The sequence below is a fragment of the Notolepis coatsorum genome (assembly GCF_963971535.1).
Source record: "Notolepis coatsorum genome assembly, chromosome: 5".
NCBI lineage: Eukaryota > Metazoa > Chordata > Actinopteri > Aulopiformes > Paralepididae > Notolepis > Notolepis coatsorum.
The window spans coordinates 156,704,200-156,722,929 of NC_140169.1; the positions used below are offsets into that span (position 1 = coordinate 156,704,200).

General features: G+C 44.1%; 1 protein-coding gene across 1 annotated transcript in view; it reads right to left on the reverse strand.

Moving 5' to 3' along the window:
* Positions 1 to 12,830: 12,830 nt before the first annotated feature.
* The window catches only part of prkra (protein kinase, interferon-inducible double stranded RNA dependent activator), a 49,968-nt gene continuing 44,068 nt past the window's right edge, over positions 12,831 to 18,730 (reverse strand). Inside the window, exon 8 of the mRNA XM_084314880.1 lies at positions 12,831 to 16,127. Coding sequence (XP_084171006.1) covers positions 15,970 to 16,127 — 158 coding nt within the window. The 3' untranslated portion in view covers positions 12,831 to 15,969. The remainder of the gene's footprint in view (positions 16,128 to 18,730) is intronic.

The window sequence follows — 18,730 nt, forward strand, 5'->3', positions numbered from 1 at the left end:
AAGTTATTTTCCTCAAGAATCTGTTACTCTCACATGCATCCAATGCATTTATCACCAAATTATGTCAATGTGGCACATTATTACAGTCGTACAGTATATACCTAATTCCCCCTATTTCAGTGGACAGACAGACAATGATTAGATTTTTTTACCGTATTCAATTTATACAAATTCTGTCTGGAAGATAGGGCGGTTGCATTGCGTACTGTGTGGTGTTGTAGATTCAGACTTAAAGGAAAATAAGAAAAAAATACTAAAAAGTTCCTGTTCCTTTCTTGTTTCATCATAATTGATCAGACAGACAGGCCATTAGACAGACAGACAGACAGGCCATTAGACAGACAGACAGGCAGACAGGCCATTAGACAGACAGACAGACAGGCCATTAGACAGAATTAGACAGACAGACAGGCCATTAGACAGACAGACAGGCCATTAGACAGACCGTCTAACTTAGTTCATCAGTTCTTCTACCTGCATGTTTAAATGACATAGCCTGCCAATGAATGTTGCAAATGCCTTACAAGAAAAATAAATAAAAAGGTTTTTGTTTTTTCTCAATTAGACTTTATAATTTTTTGGTTTTTGGACTGACATGTACCACTAGAGTTCATTGTGTCAGCTGAGTTCTTCTAAAAAAAATCTATTTCCTAATGGTTCATTCTAAAGTGCAATTGTAACGAGTACATATCTTTCCATGGACGCTGTTCACTGCTGCTACATAGCGCTTGTTCTAATAAAAGTGTAAAACTTGGTTGGGATTGATTGAGTATGTGGCGTATTTTGCTTGCTGGTAGTATTCAGATATGTACAGGTATAGGTGTATTACTTAAGGTAGTATTCAGATATGTACAGGTAGGTGTATTACTTAAGGTAGTATTCAGATATGTACTAGGTAGGTGTATTACTTAAGGTAGTATTCAGATATGTACAGGTAGGTAGGTGTATTACTTAAGGTAGTATTCAGATATGTACAGGTAGGTAGGTGTATTACTTAAGGTAGTATTCAGATATGTACAGGTAGGTAGGTGTATTACATAAGGTAGTATTCAGATATGTACAGGTAGGTAGGTGTATTACTTAAGGTAGTATTCAGATATGTACAGGTAGGTAGGTGTATTACTTAAGGTAGTATTCAGATATGTACTAGGTAGGTGTATTACTTAAGGTAGTATTCAGATATGTACAGGTAGGTAGGTGTATTACTTAAGGTAGTATTCAGATATGTGCAGGTAGGTAGGTGTATTACTTAAGGTAGTATTCAGATATGTACAGGTAGGTAGGTGTATTACTTAAGGTAGTAGTCAGATATGTACAGGTAGGTAGGTGTATTACTTAAAGTAGTATTCAGATATATACAGGTAGGTGTATTACTTAAGGTAGTATTCAGATGCGCTAAGGGTGAGCGAGAAAGTGATCAGTCAGGAGAATGAGGCTGGCAGGTCACTGCCAGAGACACCATGAGCTGCCAACCAGAAAACGTGTGCCGTGGGAGCCAACACACGGGCATCGATCACGAGGACGTCCCACATTAACCTAGGTGTACGTACTCAGGAGAGATGCGGGAGCAGGAAGTACCGGCGAGCGAGCCAGATGCACGGAGGATCGGGATGACTGGAAGCACCGATGGAGGGCCCGTCCGAGGACGACCTAGATAGATAGGATGTTTGGGCTGCAAAGTAAATGTAACTGGTCTAAGGCCACCCTCTTTAATGTCGTCGTGTATGGGAAGTGAAGAGACAGGCCGTGATCCATTTCAGCATTTAATTCTGTTGAAACATCCCAGATAGGCACATATTAACATTGGCCAGCAGATGGCGTCAACAGCTCACATATGCCCTGTCAGCATTCCAGATAGTCTGAAGTTTACAATCATCCACTGAGATATCACATTAAAATAAAATACACAATGAAATAATACAAAATAAACAATAAGTCATCTCAAATTACCTGTTGAAACATCCCAGATAGGCACATATTAACATTGGCCAGCAGATGGCGTCAACAGCTCACATATGCTGCAATGGGGGAATATCAATCACATTTCAGACCGAGGCCTACACATTTTGCTCAGCCATTACTTCTAGCTCAACCACATGTCCTTGCAACAGTTCGCCACCACAGCTAAACCACATTACAACAAGTGCAGAATTGTTCATCATTAACACAGTTACCACTATATACCACTCCCGTTCATTGCCCGGCAACCTATTTACAATATTTTAACCATCATACGTTCTTTTAGACCAGATATATTTACAGACACTGAACGGACGTCTTACCCCTGTCAGCATTCCAGATAGTCTGGCGTGAGAGGGGAGGTGCAAGGGGAAAAACGTCACTTCGGCAGGAAGTGACGATTTCAAAATAAAAGGCTATGGGAGTAAAAGATAAAAATAAACAAATTAAAATAAAACGTGAGGGAGGGATTCTTTGTGGAATACATAACAGTATATTTTATATATACCTGCTACATACTCCCCCCCTGAATTCCGCTAAAATCCCGAACCGACAGACATGACACACACTAACAGGGACCTCCAACACAACGTCAGAACCGGCACGGGTTTACCTGAAGATACGTATCTTCAGAATCAGCTAGAAGCTACCTGTCAATCAGGTTCAGAGAAAACAAAAGGGTGTACAGTCCTGTGTTCCTCCTAGAATCGCTTGGTGCCTTATACACCAAACCTACCCGGCCTACTCGAGTCCCATATCCTACCTGTGAGCACATGCAGTAACACTACTTACAGTGACACATTGCAAGACTAAAGTGTACACAGACTAAACAAATATGCACTAACTACAGCAACTACAGTATACTGCCCATTGACCTAGACAACGTCGGTTTCTACGGTGTGAGCTAACTGCAGCCGCTACAGTACACTGCCCTGCAAAGGCTAACCGCAGTCACTACAGTATAATGCCCCTTGACCACACGGTGTGAGCTAACTGCAGCAACTACGGCAACCTGCCCTGCAACCTAAACACTTAGATACAAACACAGGACGCTGAAATCAAGGAGCGTGAAATCAAAAAAAAAAAAAATTGGCCTCTGCACAAAGCACAGAGTTCCTGTGACATGACAGAGAGTTCCCGACTCTGTATACTGTAGGGCACCAGCTCTGCCCCAAGCAGAGAGTTCCAGTGGTTCGACAATAAAATTCCAGGCTCTGCACGCTGCCATTTTACCACACCACCGCAACTGCTGTCAAACAGCTAACCAAATAACAATCAACAATCGCACATCCCCAATTATACTATTTACATGTATCCAAATCACCATCAGAAAAAATTATGAACTCCCCTCTACGACATAGGGATCCATCTTCCTTCTCTCACTACAAAACGAGCTATCAGGAAAGAAGGAAAAAAAATTATATATATTCCACTAATCACAAAAAAAAATCTCCAAATGCTTCAGCACCTTTAACAAAACAGAAAAACAAAAACTGACCACCAGTCGTTTTCAACAACTCAACTGTCCTCTTTTTTCAAAAAGAACACGATGTCCTCTTTTCTAGAAAGAACACGATGTCCTCCCAACTGTGACACAGTCACTTCGACACAAACCTCCCAAGGGAACTTTATTTTCTTCTTCTTCCTCCTCTTCCTCCGACCTCCGATGATCAAGCTGGCCTTGACCCTCATTGCAAAAAATTATTTTTAGTGATCACAGCATCTTTCTTCTGTTCTTCTGTAGTTCTGTTCGACGACCTCCCGGTGACCAAGCTGGTGTTGGTACTTGCGTCGTCCTGGTCAACGGCACCACTGTAACTGGTCTAAGGCCACCCTCTTTAATGTCATCCGGGTCACGGCACCACTGTAACTGGTCTAAGGCCACCCTCTTTAATGTCGTCGTGTATGGGAAGTGAAGAGACAGGCCGTGATCCATTTCAGCATTTAATTCTGTTGAAACATCCCAGATAGGCACATATTAACATTGGCCAGCAGATGGCGTCAACAGCTCATTATGCCCTGTCAGCATTCCAGATAGTCTGAAGTTTACAATCATCCACTGAGATATCACATTAAAATAAAATAGACAATGAAATAATACAAAATAAACAATAAGACATCTCAAATTACCTGTTGAAACATCCCAGATAGGCACATATTAACATTGGCCAGCAGATGGCGTCAACAGCTCACATATGCTGCAATGGGGGAATATCAATCACATTTCAGACCGAGGCCTACACATTTTGCTCAGCCATTACTTCTAGCTCAACCACATGTCCTTGCAACAGTTCGCCACCACAGCTAAACCACATTACAACAAGTGCAGAATTGTTCATCATTAACACAGTTACCACTATATACCACTCCGGTTCATTGCCCGGCAACCTATTTACAATATTTTAACCATCATACGTTCTTTTAGACCAGATATATTTACAGACACTGAACGAACGTCTTACCCCTGTCAGCATTCCAGATAGTCTGGCGTGAGAGGGGAGGTGCAAGGGGAAAAACGTCACTTCGGCAGGAAGTGACGATTTCAAAATAAAAGGCTATGAGAGTAAAAGATAAAAATAAACAAATTAAAATAAAACGTGAGGGAGGGATTCTTTGTGGAATACATAACAGTATATTTTATATATACCTGCTACATAAACAGCACAATAATATATAATAACAGCCCCCCCCCCCAATAATTCATATGGAATTACTTTTCTCATAGTCATTTTCCTTCATACCATTTGCCAGTATGGTTGTGAAAAGGTATTCAATTCTATTCAAAGTAGTCTTAAAACCTGTTCACCTGCAATGAGTCCTGGCCATTTTAGTTTTCGTTTTTGGGGACTGCATACTTTCTTTGCAAACCAAAACAACATACTTTATACTTATAGCACATGCATGAGCCTGGTCTCGTTTGAAATATGACATTCTGAAGTTTCTGATTCCAGAAAAAAATTCACTTTTAGTGCTAACGTAATAGAGTTACATAGGTCTGAACTTGAGTTGTAAAAAAAAAAAAAAAAAAAACGTGTTACTCAAGTTTTTCTGTAGTAGTTAGTAGTCCAGAGGTAGTATTTCCCCAGCCTTATGTAGTACATATCCAAATTTCATAAAGATCCATTCAGAAATGAGTGATTAGGAGTGATTTTGGTAAACTGTGTACAAAGAAAAACTCAGTTTTCTCATAGACTTCAATTAATTTGGCTTCCTGTTAAATAATTTAGTTGTTCACCTAGATCCCTGATTCACACATCCCCACATGGGGTATCATTGGAAGCCACACTCATTGGCTACAACGATCCACAATCATTTTCGAGATCGGATCTAGATTGACGGAACTACTGCAGCCTGAGTCAGGAGTGGTATTTTGCACAATACCGTGTACTTTGCACAAGCCTCAAATACCGGCATGTAACTCGAGAACTGCTGAACGGATTGTCGGATTTTGTCGCTATCGACAGGCAACAAATAAGCCTTCAATTCGATATATATAGTATTACAAAATATGCACACCCGAGCCACTAGGGGTCGCCAAAGTGCCTGATATGGGCTGTCGCAGGCTAAGAGGTTGAGAAGGTCTTAAAAAGTATTATATTTAACTGGTTGAAACCTACCGGGACCCTGAAATATTTGTCAGTATTTCCATTCAGTCCTGCAGCCTAGCACTCCACCAGAGCACCTCCAGTCCTGCAGCCTAGCACTCCACCAGAGCACCTCCAGTCCGGCAGCCTAACACTCCACCAGAGAACCTCCAGTCCTGCAGCCTAACGCTCCACCAGAGCACCTCCAGTCCAGCAGCCTAGCACTCCACCAGAGCACCCTCAGTCCGGCAGCCTAACACTCCACCAGAGCACCTCCAGTCCGGCAGCCTAACGCTCCACCAGAGCACCTCCAGTCCTGCAGCCTAACACTCCACTACTAGAGCACCTCCAGTCCTGCAGCCTAACACTCCACCAGAGCACCTCCAGTCCTGCAGCCCAGCGCTCCACCAGAGCACCTCCAGTCCTGCAGTCTAACACTCCACCAGAGCACCTCCAGTCCTGCAGCCTAACACTCCACCAGAGCACCTCCAGTCCTGCAGCCTAACACTCCACCAGAGCACCTCCAGTCCTGCAGCCTAACACTCCACCAGAGCACCTCCAGTCCTGCAGCCTAACGCTCCACCAGAGCACCTCCAGTCCTGCAGCCTAACACTCCACTACTAGAGCACCTCCAGTCCTGCAGCCTAACACTCCACCAGAGCACCTCCAGTCCTGCAGCCCAGCGCTCCACCAGAGCACCTCCAGTCCTGCAGCCTAACACTCCACCAGAGCACCTTCAGTCCGGCAGCCTAACACTCCACCAGAGCACCTTCAGTCCTGCAGCCTAACACTCCACCAGAGTACCTCCAGTCCTGCAGCCTAACACTCCACCAGAGCACCTCCAGTCCAGCAGCCTAACACTCCACCAGAGCACATTCAGTCCAGCAGCCTAACACTCCACCAGAGCACCTCCAGTCCGGCAGCCTAGCACTCCACTAGAGCACATTCAGTCCAGCAGCCTAACACTCCACCAGAGCACCTCCAGTCCGGCAGCCTAGCACTCCACTAGAGCACATTCAGTCCAGCAGCCTAACACTCCACCAGAGCACCTCCAGTCCGGCAGCCTAGCACTCCACTAGAGCACCTCCAGTCCAACAGCCTAACACTCCACCAGAGCACCTCCAGTCCAGCAGCCTAACACTCCACCAGAGCACCTCCAGTCCAGCAGCCTAACACTCCACCAGAGCACCTCCAGTCCAGCAGCCTAACACTCCACCAGAGCACCTCCAGTCCGGCAGCCTAGCACTCCACTAGAGCACCTCCAGTCCTGCAGCCTAGCACTCCACCAGAGCACCTCTCCCACTTAGCCCCAATATAGAAGTCTCGAGGTGGAAATAAGGACATCTCTGGCATGACAATATTTACAAAATATGCATTGGTCTTTATAATAAGCACTAGATTTAAAAGAGGTCATTCTGCATGCTTGCATTAAATTGCAGAAGAACAATGTTTTCAGTTGAATAGATAATTTGATTAGTCAACAAAATCCTACAGTATGACTACTAGGAGAACAGCCCCCCACATCTAACTGCTATCAACCAGAAGATGAGTCCATATCTCTGGAAGATGACCTGGGGTAGACTCAGGCTACGTTTAGACGAGCGTTTTGTGAACAGAAACCGCAAAAGTCGTCTTGCGGTTTCACTTTTAATTTTGCGTTTAGACGAGCGTTTTGGGGTGGAATTCTCTGTGCAGACGAGGCTGTAACGACGGAGCACCGCTGTCACACGATTGGCGCATATGTCACATGACGTGCTGTGAAGACCCGCCCTACTCTGCCTCTGATTCGCAGACTGTGGATGGGGAATGTGATTGGACCAAAGCAGAGTCACTCACAGTGGGTCCACTCACGCCGCGGGACAGATTCTTGTGTATTTAACCCTTTCACTGCCACACGACAGCCGGTTGTGTGATAGTAAAGGGTTAACCTTCTGTCGTGTGGCAGTGAAAGGGTTAAAAGTACTGCTATAACGCTACGTTCAGAACACAGAACGGCGCGGGCCAGTCGAGGCACCTGCTGGCCCTGTAATTGGAATGAGTACACTTTAAATCCTTTAACGAGGATCCATTGGAGGGCAAGTCTGGTGCCAGCAGCCGCGGTAATTCCAGCTCCAATAGCGTATCTTAAAACTGGACTGATTCTTGTGTCTTTAAAAGTACTGCCAATGTAGCCTTCAAGTGATCTCCGTTGATGTAGTCAGACATACTTGCTTTGTTTACGTCTCGGCTACTGGCGCCTGTGACGTAAGCAGTACGCGCGACCAGAGCCGTGACAACCCTTTCATCATCGTTTTAACAGATTTATACGGTTTGATAGTTTAGACGAGAGCGCAAAGGTTTTGCGTTTCTAGGAATTCCACCCTGGAAGGTAGTCTCACTTTTTTGCGGTTTCACCCCGTAAAAACGCTGTTTCCGTATAAACGAAAGGCACATCCGTAAAAATATTTTTGCGGATTCACCTGCTAGCGTTTCCGTCTAAACGGGGCCTCACTTGCTTACATTCACACACTAGGGATGAGTTCTAATTTTCTAATTTTCAAATAGTCTCCACATTCGATGTTCATGTCAGAGGCGAAAAATATATATATTTTTTTATTTATTTAATTTAATTAATTAAATAAAGAATTGATCATTATAATTGATAATTGATCTAAAAGATGCACCGTTTGTTTGTTTACTAAAAACCGGTTGATAGGCCAATGCAATGCTGTTATTGTAGGCTACGACGGTGAATGGTGTCATTTTGATTTATTGTCGGTCAGCTGAGCCGATCAGCGTTTTGAAAGGATTATCTGAACCATTCTATTAAAAAGAATAACTGAATTTAAATAAACAATCCCGTAAAACACAATCAGGATTCAACAGGCTTTTCCACAGATTCCAGGCAAACTGCTGGGCTTAAACGCACACATGCAGCTGATCATCATCATACCATGCTATAGGACAACATCTGGTGTCGGAGCGAACTGTAAACACATTTGTTGACGGCGCACCTGGACAGATGAAAACATGATTTGTTGACGGCGCACCTGGACAGATGAAAACATGATTTGTTGACTGCGCACCTGGACAGATGAAAACATGATTTGTTGACAGACAGCGCACCTGGACAGATGAAAACATGATTAGTTGACGGCGCACCTGGAAAGATGAAAACATGATTAGTTGACGGCGCACCTGGACAGATGAACACATGATTTGTTGATGGCGCACCTGGACAGATGAAAACATGATTTGGTGACGGCGCACCTGGACAGATGAAAACATGATTTGTTGACGGCGCACCTGGACAGATGAAAACATGATTTGTTGACGGCGCACCTGGACAGATGAAAACATGATTTGTTGACGGCGCACCTGGACAGATGAAAACATGATTTGTTGACGGCGCACCTGGACAGATGAAAACATGATTTGGTGACGGCGCACCTGGACAGATGAAAACATGATTTGTTGACGGCGCACCTGGACAGATGAAAACATGATTTGTTGACGGTGCACCTGGACAGATGAAAACATGATTTGTTGACGGCGCACCTGGACAGATGAAAACATGATTTGATGACAGACAGCGCACCGGGACAGATGAAAACAGACGGCGCACCTGGACAGATGAAAACATGATTCGGTGACAGAGAGCACACCTGGACACATGAAAACATGATTCGGTGACAGCGCACCTGACCAGACACAGATGAAAACTTCTCGTCACTTGGGCGAAAAAAAACCCCAAAAACATTTGTTTACCGAACAAAAAAATACAAAGATTGTTCTAATTATCTACTAATGTAAATGAAACGGAAAACACAATTATATGGTACTATATTGAAGAGACTGGCGCTCCCGCTGCCTTTAGTGAGAAACACACCCACGTACCTGTCAGTGTCATAATGCCCCGTCGTCGTCAGATGGGTCCCTGCTGTAGCCAGGTGTATCTTTCTATTTGCTGTAACCAGGTTGGGACAGAGCCGCTAGCTGTCCCCACTAGCTCCGCTTTTCTTGAAAGGTCCTTCTCCTAAAATACTTTGCCAGTAAATCCACCACTAAATCCATTTCTACCCCCTCCTCCGTCATTGTGCATTAAAAAAACAACAGGGCTAAATACACATCTAAATACAAATCTCTCTGTAACGGCAAATTTTCTTGTTCCAATGTCCTGTTCTACCTTACACGTTACTTCACAGGTAGGGTATGGGAGTGATCCTACGCAGTACACAGCAACAAACACAAACGGATGTCCAGTCGTGATTCCAGGTTTAGGTGTATTTATTGCTTGAAGTTGCAGTTGTACATTCCATTAATGCCAGTGTGGGTTCTGTAGGGATTATCTGGTATTCTGTGTTACGATCAGTATGCTTCTTCGGCATGGTGATGAACCCAAGTGGCAGAGTATAATGAGACAGAAGTCGACGTGGTGATGAACAGTTTACTTCACAAGACAAAAACACGACTGACATACAAAGGTAACATTTAGCAATGATCGCGCACAGGAGGGCAGGACAGACAACACTAATATACACAGACTAATTGACAAGACACTGATAGACACAGAGGGTAATTACAAACAGGACACATGTGTGATACAGAACCAACCGAACACACAGTACACTGGGAAAACAATAACAATTAAACAACCAGACTAACACATATTTACAAACCACAGACAGGGGAACACAAGACTAACACAGTGGAGACAACAACAACAACAACAACAACAACAACAACAACAACAACAACAACAACACAGATAATACACATAACAAACACAACTGACAATAAATAATAATGAGTTGGTGTGTGAGCTGATGCCAGATCTGCATCAGCCCACCGGTTGGCAATGTTATGTTCTGAGGGTTATTGATGGGGGGTTGTGAATGTGAATGTCTGGGTCCTGGTCCCACAGGACCAGGACCGGAGGAAGTGTTACAGTACCCCGCCCTCGAAGGTCGACTCCTAGGCGACCCAGCAGGCCCCCCGGGAACGGGGAGGGTGGGGGGGATGGAAGCCGCATCAGCGAAAAGATGAGGGGGGAGGATGGGGGTTCGAGGGAAGGGGCTCGCGGGAACTGGATCGGGGGGAGGGGGCTGACGAGGAGGGTTGGAGCAGGGAAGGATGGAGGGAAGAGGCGACGGCTCCAGAGCGCGACCTGGGGTTGGGGTCTCCACGGTGGCGAGACCCCCCGCCGAACTCCGAACCGGAGGCTCCCTGGTGGCAGGACGCAGTGCAGGACCCCCAACCGGGGTCCCTCCGGCAGCGGAATCCGACGTCGTCCTCCAGGTCTGCCATGGTGGTGGCTCGTCTTCTGGAACCTCCCAGGGCTGAGGAGACCTCGACCAGGCCGGCGAGGAAGACCTGCGGTCCTGGGAACCCCCTCCCCTGGGGCTGTGGCGTCGGGATCCGCGCCCCGTCCCCGACGCTCCCCTGCGGACCAGGCGACTCCCCACCCAGGGATCCAGCACAGGGGTGGCCGCGGCGCAAGCACCCGATGTCATCGGTGCCGCTGGCCCAGCCACTGCGTCCCCTGGTGCCAGACCCCGAGCGGTCGCCTGGTCGGCACGCAGGACGGAAGCGCCCAGGATCCCGAGCGCGAAGCTCGCTCCGTCTCTCCACTCTGTCGGATTCAGGTTAGGCGGTGCGATCATTCTGTTACGATTAGTATGCTTCTTCGGCATGGTGATGAACCCAGGTGGCAGAGTATAATGAGACAGAAGTCGACGTGGTGATGAACAGTTTACTTCACAAGACAAAAACACGACTGACATACAAAGGTAACATTTAGCAATGATCGCGCACAGGAGGGCAGGACAGACAACACTAATATACACAGACTAATTGACAAGACACTGATAGACACAGAGGGTAATTACAAACAGGACACAGGTGTGATAGACAGAACCAACCGAACACAGAGTACACTGGGAAAACAATAACAATTAAACAACCAGACTAACACATATTTACAAACCACAGACAGGGGAACACAAGACTAACACAGTGGAGACAACAACAACAACACAGATAATACACATAACAAACACAACTGACAATAAATAATGAGTTGGTGTGTGAGCTGATGCCAGATCTGCATCAGCCCACCGGTTGGCAATGTTTGTGAATGTCTGGGACCAGGACCGGAGGAAGTGTTACAATTCTGTATTGATTTGATCTGTCTGCTAAGCTGCTGGTAAGAACGGTGTCCTCCTCACTACCTGTGTCCTTACTAATCACTGCACCTGTGACCCCCTAAATACATAACCAGTGCTGTCTAATCTAAAACCCACCACCAGGTGTCCAATAATAATATTACAAAATAATAATATGCCACCATCATAATGGCTCCTACTCTCGAAATCTGCTACTTTATACAAACTGACCTTATATTACTAGTTTTGCTTCAGTAGCCGATAGCGCGAGGTGAATTTCGCGCCACTCGAGAAATAAACTGCTGACGTCGAAGGTTAGGCCCAACATACGCTCAACATGTCAAACTAGACATCCGATTGGTTAGAGAATGTGACAATCAACAACATCTCTCCATCAAATTGATTTAGTTTCAATAGCAGATAGAGGGGATTCACTGGAAAGCCTGAAGGCCTTGGGGTACATGTCCGATTGTAAATGGTGCATTTATATAGCGCTTTTATCCAAAGCGCTTTACAATTTTTGTTCCTAATATTTTACACATTCACACAAAGAGGGCAGAGGCAACCATGCGAGGTGCCAACCTGCACATCGGGAGCAATTCGGGGTTAAGTGTCTTGCTCACTTCGACACACTGCCCGGGAGGAACGGGAATCGAACCGGGGACCTTCCGACTACCAGACGACTGCTCTACCTCCTGAGCCACTGTCGCCCCGTGCTCATGATCGTATATGAGCTGCACTGGAAGCAGCGCAACTGAGGGAGAGAGCAATGTAATTATTAGGGATGTTCGATATTGGCTTTTTTACCGATAGACCGATATTGTCCAACTCTTAATTTCCGATACCGATATATGCAGGGTCTCATCTGGAGACCAACAGAGAGGGCCTGATGGCCCACCTCTGGTGGAGACTGATCTCGGTGCCCTGTGATCTATAAGTTATTGCACTAATTCTATAAGTTATTGCACTAATATCAGTCAACAGCAGATTGCAATAGCATGCATTTCACCATTCAATGGCAGTCTTTCAACAGATTTACTTTTGGCATTTGGTTGCTCTTTAAAAAGAAAGACATGTCCCGTCCTCTATCGTGTCCCATGCTCATCGCATTCAAGAAGGAGCTTTAAACAAGAGATGACACCATTCAGTAAATTTATTAAATATAGCACAGTTTACAGTTTACACAGGTACTATGATGCAGGGTTGGGATCAATTCACTTATAATTCAATTAACATTAGGAAGTGGACTTTCTTTTAAATTCAAACACTGAAAATTCTTTGTGTGTTGATATCCGACCTCTCCTGACAATCATCATTTAAATTTTGAATTGAAGGTGAAGTGATCCCAACCTTGCTATGAGGCACACAGCAAATAATAGGATGAGGGGCCATCAAAATAAGAGTATATTTGATGTAATATTCACACAACACAAAGAACATGTATAAGGGAAGTTGCCATATATCTCACTTTAAAAATGAAGCAATAAAGAAAACGTATGTTCATGACAAATGGAATGATATAAATCGGCGACAAATCTTTTAAGCTATTATGACTACAGGCCAGTCTTTAAAAAAAATTTAATAAAAAAAAACATATTACAGGAGGACATTATGCGTTTAGCATCTAGATTACCACAGAAGACAAATCATTCGAAATAGCCGTTTGTTTATCCAAACTCTGAGCTGCAACAAACTAAATATAATCTGGCATCTTTTTTTTTTTTATTATGTACCAGCAGGTTGAGGTCAATCCATTTTCCGTTCAATCAAATCAAGATAAATATAAACTACGATACTTACTAAAATAGAGAATTTATTCTCAATTGTCACTTTATAGACTGGATAAAATAAACGTATTATATAGGAAAAGATTCAAGTTCAGAGGAAAATCCCCTTCCCGAGTTGATTAGATTGAAATTAAATTGAATCCATCCTTGCCATGTACATGTCACACCACTCAACAGAAATTAAATATGAACTAAAAACTACCATCTGCTTTTGTTGTGGAGGGGGGAAAAAATGCACTGGCCACTGAAAACGTCTGTATCCCCAAACACACACACCAGGGTGGGGATCCATTTACTTTCTATTAAACACATTTAAAGTGGAACCTGAAATTCATATTCACTTGCAGATGACGGAACATCAATTCTCCTTTACGTGTCAATAGGTGAGAGAGGACAACCATGTTGTGCCCCATTTTTTAACAATTTAAAAGAAAATCGACTTCCTGAATTAATTTAATTGGAAGTGAATTGATCCCAGCCCTGCGACAAACTAAGGCAATACAACACTAAGCTGAATGTTGTAAATAAAGGAAAATATTAGTGTTCCATTTTATGATAATCATAGTGCTGGAAAAATAAAGCACAGACGTAGCTTTAAAGGTGCACTGTCGTTTTGTGAGAGTCAGAGAAGTGAATAATTGTAATCTAAGGTATATTTTCATAGCCTAGTAACCAAACTGTCCTTGGAGGAAAATGGGATCCCTGGAACACTGTTTGAAGCTAGAAAACTACCTGAAAAGTTACCATTTCATTGCTGTCTTTTACAAAAGGCAGGGCCCTCAATTTTGTACTTTGTTTAATTTTGCCGGCTCTGCAAACAAATCCCCCTCCTCCAAAACTGCGTAGTGCAGATTTATGTGGACACTGAAATTGTAAATTTTAATTGGTTTATTATGTTGCTGGCTATTTTTCTTAACTATACATTTGTCACATTGTACAAAAACCTTCCTATTTTGTCTGTTAGTAAAACTGAAAATGACCGGTTAGCATTCATCATTAATAAAGTTCCTTACTGTAACCAAAATGGCACATTGGACTAGCACCAGGATAGCCGTCTACTTAACCCTTTCACTACCACACTACAAAATGGTTAACCCTTTCACTGTGAAACAACAGAAGGTTAACCCTTTCACTGCCACGCGACCAAGGGTTAACCCTTTTCACTACCACACTAAGGGTTACCGGTTAACCGTCTGTAGTGTGATAGTGAAAGGGTTAACTTTCGCTAGTGTGATAGTGAAAGGGTTAACTTTCGGTAGTGTGGTAGTGAAAGGGTTAAGATAAACAACCAAATCAAATAAAACAGTCAGGTATCCCTTTATTAAGTTAACTTAACCAACACTTTACTTTAGCGGGCAGAATAATAATGATTAAGTACCTGGGAACTCATGAGGAACTATATGTTAACAAACGGTTGATTAAGCATCGGTTTACTGAAGCCTCAGATCTGACTTCAGCTAAATCCTTCCCGTGGGCATAGACTCTCAAGACCCCATTTTCTACCTATTTACCTAGAAATGCTATAAGTTAACTATAAGTTAAATAATGTTTTATTCCAACACTTTGTTAACATATAGTTCCTCGTTAGTTCCTAGGTACTTAACCATCATTTGTGTAAAGTTTGACCCATATATCTAAAAAGGTAGAGAAGTGCATCTTACTATACAGTGTCTTCTGATCCTACTTCATTTGCACGGCGTTCATACATCTTGTTCCACATTTTTTGGATATTTGAAAAATAAACGGTGACATCCTAACAGCGTGATGATGAGATAATAATTAATTTGGGGGAATTCATCCTAAAGGTTGAGGTCAATTGACTCACTATTCAATCAATTCAAAATGCAAACAGAAATTACAGTTCACTGGCCCACAACAGAGGGTTCACTCTCAATTCGTCAATAGCTCGGAGAGGGATAACCATCTCACGCCAATCTCGTACAATTACAATATTTTAATTAAAAAGAAAATAAGGAATCCTCTTCCTGAATTGAGTGAACTGACCCCAACTCTGATTTATAACTGGATTTGTGTATCTTCTTCTGCACGTAATACTGTTGAAATGGTGCGTCATGTCCGTCAACATAACTCGCAAGGGAGAACAGTTCAGCAACTCTTTGGGAGGATTTTTTACAACACCGATCGGCCTCCAAGGGTTGCTGAATCGTTCTCCCTGGAGAGTGTTTTTCCTATGCATGTACCTCGGTTGAAGGACCAAGTTGCGACAGATCTTTTGTTTCTCCCGTCAACACAACTCATAAATATCGGTAAAACATGAAAACGAGAATGTCAAAAAAATTTTTTTTTTACTTTGGCTGATTTGATAATCAACGCTAAACTATCCATATCATGGGAACGCTAGTTTAAATATATATACTGTATATATAAAAAAAGAAAATAAAAAAAAAAACAGCTTTTTGTCATGTCCTCACATTTTCCTTAATAATGTTACGAATCGATGCGGGTGGAAAGGGCAGAAACGGAGACGTCGTCGGTTCATTTGATGGAGACCATGACCTTGATGTACTGAAGTGCGCTGTGTGCCGCGTCGTTGTGTGCGTTGCCGCAGGAGATGCCCGTGCCGTGGCACACGGTGACCGGAGAGGTGGAGAGCTCCGCCAGGCACTGGTACTGGCCGTTCACCGTCAGCTCATCTGCCGAGAGGGACGGCACGCGGTTAATGCATGCAGTCCAACATCACAATCATATCATCCAGGCCACCATCACAATAATGTCATTGTAGAAGCCAAAACCGACATATTAGAAGTTGTATTATTTATGGTGTTGTATTTGTGTTTGAACACTAGGGGGCACACCACCTCTACTATAAGAGGCTCTGCTGATCAGTGCAATGTGTGCACCTGCCATGGAGTCACTACTACTACTACTATTACATAGTGCTAATCAGATGTATGTACAGAGTTGTAGTATTAATATGTACAGTGATACAGGTATAAAGACACTAGGGTAGTAGTAAGACGTATTGGCCAGCAGCGTAACTAGTAAGAGTAGGTAAGGGATATAGAGCTATATGGACTGGCTTCCGAGTGACTTAAGAGAGTAATTTCATACCTCAATGACTGCTAGCACATGGACCTGACAAGAGATCTGGTGCGACCACCTTTTGAATAACCTAAGAGGGGCTCATTGAATATCAACAGGCGGCTTACATATATTTTAACCTACAGTGTGATATGTTGAATTGTAGTCCTCAACCTCACCACACACTACTAGCTTTTCTAACATTCTACGTTAAAACCAGTGGGTCTTGCCATTGTCACGCTCACTCATCAGCTGTCAGCTAAAGCCATTTGTTTTTAATGAAGAATGAAAACAAGTCATTTCTATAGGATAGCTGAAATGTAGACCCCATAATATAACAACATATTGGCTAAGTGAGCAGGTGGGTCCTCCCGTAGAAAATTCTGAGCGTCAAGCACTTCATTTCCTGCATTCTAGCTTTTTCTGAATCAATTTATGATGGAAATGTGTTTATTTATAAAGGAAAAGACAACATTCAGGTACCCGCTGACACAAATATAATGGAATAAAATGCAGCAAGGCTCTGAAATTGTTGCTTAATATATAGTTATAGGTAAGAAGGATATATAAATGTTTTGACCCCATTGTTTTTTTTTTAGGTGTAAAAAATATATATATATATTTTTTGTATTATCTTTTTTCCCCCTCCTTTTTCCATTTTTCTCCCATCCCAATGTTAGTCGTTATGCCAATTGCCAATCCCCTTCCTGGTCGTTGCGCACTCTACCCCCTACCGTCGGTCTGGGAGGGCGGTGTTACAGGCTGGGCTACAGCTCCGCCTGGTGGGCGTGCTGGGCCGGTGCCTGTATGGTATATTACGTGTCTCGTGGTTTGTTTACTTGTGCTTTCCAATACACGGCATTGAGAACCAGCACGACTCGACTCTTTCATTGTACAGCTACACTTGCAAACATGGTGTCAGAAGTGGAACTAGGAGGACCCAAAGAGGATTTATATACGGCCCGTCGCTGAAACAGCTGTTGGCAATAACAGCGGACGTTTATGTGTTGTTTGGGTGAGAGTTTGTGGCGACAATGGCATCCAGAATTCCGCCTCCGGAGCCAATGAAAATGACGGGAGACATTCACGGCAACTGGGTAAGCTTTCAAGCAGAGTTCGAGGACTATCTGCTCGCGACCGGGCTCAGCGAGAAAGCAAAGCCAGTACAGGCGGCGGTGCTCAGACGCTTAATGGGGAACGACTGTCGTCATATTTATAAACACAACCTGGGACTCACCGTGGAGCAACAAAAAGATGTGGGGGCTATTCTGACAGCACTGCAGCAATACTTCACACCAGCTAAGAACGTGATATTCGAGAGGTACGTTTTTGGCAACTTGAAACAGGAGGATGGAGAGCTGTTTGATGCTTTTGTTACAAGACTGAGAGAAAGGGCTGCCTCTTGTGAATATGGAGCTATTAAAGATGAACTCATAAGAGACAGGCTTGTCCTAGGGATAACTGATGAGGGCGCTAGACGTCGCTTATTAAGAGAAAAGGACCTTAAATTGGATCAGGCCATCATTATTTGTCGGGCAGCTGAGGTCATGGACAGTAGGTTAAAGACTATGTCTCTGGGCAGCGGCAGCTCCGGGCCTGGGGACAGCGTTAACGCCACACAAGGGCAGCGATATGGACGGAGGCCATCCGAGGCCAACACATCGGCACAGCCACAGAACATGAGACACTGGTGAATGCAAGTACTGTGGCACACGGCACAAACGTGGGCGTGACCAGTGCCCCGCCTTTGGTAAATCATGCCGTTCATGTGGCACGGCTAACTATTTTGCAAAAGTTTGCATGAAAAGAGGCCAGCAGGCTCGCCAGTTAAATGCTGTGGATGACCCATGGCCAGGGGAACTGGAGGACAGCGACCGGGAGGAGAGAGACGTGTACACAGCAGAGAGCGTGGGGGCTGTGAACACTCAAGGGAAAAAGTGGTTTGTCAACCTACCACTGCAAAAAGGCCTCCAAAGGTGCCAGCTCGCAATGTGACTGGACTTTGAAGTCGTACACACTGGCCAGAGGCCCTTGCTTTCGGGGGAGACATGTGAGAGGCTTGGTCTGATACGCTTCACCATTCCTGAGGAGCTGAATAAAGTGGAGCACTGCAGGAAGGTGTCACTGACCAAAGAGTGGCTCGTCAGCACCTACCATGATGTGTTCACCAGCCCTGTTGAGTCTCTGCCCGGTGATATTCACTTTGAGCTGGACA